We start from the raw sequence: 2,879 nt of genomic DNA, 5'->3' as shown, positions 1-2,879 counted from the left end.
CAAGATTTGCCAACCACCATAAGTTATTAAGCAGCTATCTCAAAAGCACAAAGTGCCACAAACAGTGTAGTCTTGTAGACCAATTGTCAAACCGACAAACAATGAGGAATATCATGAAAAGCAACTTCAATTGAGTTTGTATTAAGATATATTGGAACTCAAAAAAATAAATAAATAAATAAAAGAAAAAAGAGTAAAAGAGCAACAATCACTCGGCTATATGTATTATGTATCTTACAATCCTCAAAACAGGTCGAAATAATTCCCTCAAAAAACCTTGAGCAACATCAAGATCTGGAGTGAAATAGGATTAAAAATCCCCACAAAAAACACCATGAAACTAATACACTTCAATGGTCAAAGGGTTGATCACAAAATTGAATATATAATTTTTCTCTAGCCTATATATAATCCCATACACAGATCTATAACAAGCAGTCAAGCCTTGATGATTTAAGTATTCACATTTTATGTTGCATTAATCCATATACGGTCATAAGAGCCATAACAAGAGAGTGATCAACATTTTGCTCTATCACCAAAGTCAACACATCATCTCCCAAAATTACTCCTGATGATGACTGCTTTCTCTTTGCCTGCACAAACCCAGATCACAAAATTCCCAATCAGTTTCGCCGTTGATCGCCAAAAAAAAAAAAAAAATATATATATATATATATATAATAAAAATAATAAATAAAATAAAAAATCTCACCTCTGCAACAAGTCTTCCTTGGTTATCTATTATCCTCAGTGCTGATTTACCAGGTGAGCCTTCTAATTTATAGCAACTAAGTGCTTCAAAATTATTCATGTCATTAGATCTCAAGGTAACTTTGCAGGAGAAATCTTTTCCAAGATTAACACTGCAACTTTTTCTCACTTGAAAAAATGGCTTATCATTATTTGAATCCAAACCATTGCTTTTATAGCCTTCCCATCTGCGAAACACCCCGATTTTCTGCACATATACAAAGATTATATTACAAACCAAGTTATTTCATGACTAACAAGATCATGATATGCTAATAATCAGGGTAATATATACTTACTTTTCGGAGAATTGTGAAGAGAACTTTTCCTTTAAGATCCATGAGATAGACCTCATTGCTGTTCTTTTGGTCATAGTTATCCACACGGTAAACAATCTCGCCGTTCTCATTGTATGCTGTACATCCATTGCCTTGCATCACAAGGGATTTCATCCAAACTGTGAATGTTTCCCTCTTTGAAGTTATGTAATTATTAGAACAAGAAGCACTTGAAAAAGCTTGTGAATCTATGGTATTTGATGTGCTAATCAGAGGGTGAACTTTGGCCATTAATTGAGAGGAAATCTTCGTTTGTTGATTTAGAGAGAGAGAGAGAGAGAGAGAGAGAGAGAGAGAGAGAGAGAGAGTTTTGTAGGTCTGAGATCTTTGATGTGGAATGACACTATCTTAACTAATAGTATTTATATGCTATAAGCAAGTAACTATTTGTTTGTAGTTTTGAAAATGTGACATTGGGTACTACTTAAAATATAAAGTTGGTTACACATAAATATATGTATGCATGATTCACCATGTTTAACATGTGTATACGAGTACTCTACCAGAAACACGTGTAGACAAGTATTGAAAGATGTGTATATGTGTAAACTATAATGGTACGGCCTACGGGTATATATTAAAGTTATCTTCTACACTTGTTGACTTCTTCAAGAGTTCGAGAACTATTTGAAATATATATATATATATATTAAAAAAGAAGGGTATAATAGAAAAAAAATGTTGATGAGAGGTGGGAGTATTATTTTTCAATTATTTGGGAGGTATGGATGACATGGGAAACGGTGACATTTACTTTTTTTTTATCAACATTTTAATCATGATATAATATAATGCAAATCATGTTATCCTTTTTTGCTTCAGAAATATCGTGGCGGTACAATGATTTTTATATTATGGTGCTTATCAGCTATGGTAACAGTGCCAAAAATAAAATAAAAGATGATTCAGAACACTAATAATGAGGAACTTTATGTTATAGAGTACCTTACCTGATTAATACATAATTCTAAATCAAAATAACAGTAAAAGAAAAAAGTACATAAAATTGACATAATTTAAGACAGAGATGATAATTCAAAAAATATCTTATCAATAAGGTATTTACTTATACCTAAACCTAAAAATGCATAATAATTACAAAAACACTACTTCTATGAGAGGTGTGTAATGTGTTATTACATATTCTCTGGTAATTCTAAAGTCACTTGGGGAACTGGGAATTCAAAAAAGTAAAAAATTAATAAGTCATGTTTTCAAATAGTGGTCAAAAAGAAGGGAGTAACACAGAAGCCATTTTTCTTTGGAGAATCAATTTTTAACGTGGAGTGGGAAGAGAGGAGGAAAAAGTATAAAAAAAGAAAAGAAAAGAAAAAGAAAATTAAAAGAAGTAGGAATTAATATTATGGAGAAACAGAAAGACATGGCAATACGTTTGTTTGTCACATACATAGTTCAAATTTCCACCGGTCAATAATGTGGGGTTCTAAGTTAGAGGAATCCGAGGCTTAACGTCTGACAGATATAATTCAGCCAAAAAAAAAAAAAAAGGGTCTGACGTTTCAAAAGAACAACAAAGAGAGTAATTAATTAACTTATAATTAAGCTGGCTTTTTGGAAAGGAAAAGAATATGTTAGCATTTGACTTCTTTTAATAGTGTTTATCTATATAAATTAAATGATGTGCATCGCAAGTAAAAGCTTATCCTTGCAAAAATAATTATAAGCACCTGTTATTTTAGCCTGCATACGTGCATATAATGATTCTAAAAGATCCAATATAGTTGGATAATAATTGAGACAACAAACGTGCTAATATGTGGTTTAATA

General features: G+C 31.4%; 1 protein-coding gene across 1 annotated transcript; it reads right to left on the bottom strand.

Moving 5' to 3' along the window:
• Positions 1-220: 220 nt before the first annotated feature.
• Positions 221-1,392, bottom strand: LOC21407055 (protein LURP-one-related 11). Its single transcript, XM_010090833.2, has 3 exons — positions 1,053-1,392; positions 716-961; positions 221-596 (listed from the first exon to the last, which is right to left on the bottom strand). Exons 1-3 carry the CDS (start codon positions 1,320-1,322, stop codon positions 462-464), a joined length of 651 nt encoding a protein of 216 aa, XP_010089135.1. The 5' UTR covers positions 1,323-1,392; the 3' UTR covers positions 221-461.
• Positions 1,393-2,879: the final 1,487 nt, after the last annotated feature.

Source organism: Morus notabilis, unplaced genomic scaffold, assembly GCF_000414095.1.
Source record: "Morus notabilis unplaced genomic scaffold, ASM41409v2 Scaffold297, whole genome shotgun sequence".
NCBI classification, from domain to species: Eukaryota; Viridiplantae; Streptophyta; class Magnoliopsida; order Rosales; family Moraceae; genus Morus; species Morus notabilis.
Note: the sequence above shows the minus strand (reverse complement) of the source record. Positions and strands in the feature narration are given on the sequence as shown.

Bases quoted from the DNA above. Each gene is read 5' to 3' on its own strand.
- LOC21407055 (XM_010090833.2), bottom strand. From the start codon at position 1,322: ATGGCCAAAGTTCACCCTCTGATTAGCACATCAAATACCATAGATTCA. The intron at 962-1,052 runs GTAAGTATATAT...GTATATGTGCAG, and splicing joins TCTTCACAATTCTCCGAAAA to AAAATCGGGGTGTTTCGCAG. The intron at 597-715 runs GTGAGATTTTTT...GGGTTTGTGCAG, and splicing joins AAGGAAGACTTGTTGCAGAG to GCAAAGAGAAAGCAGTCATC.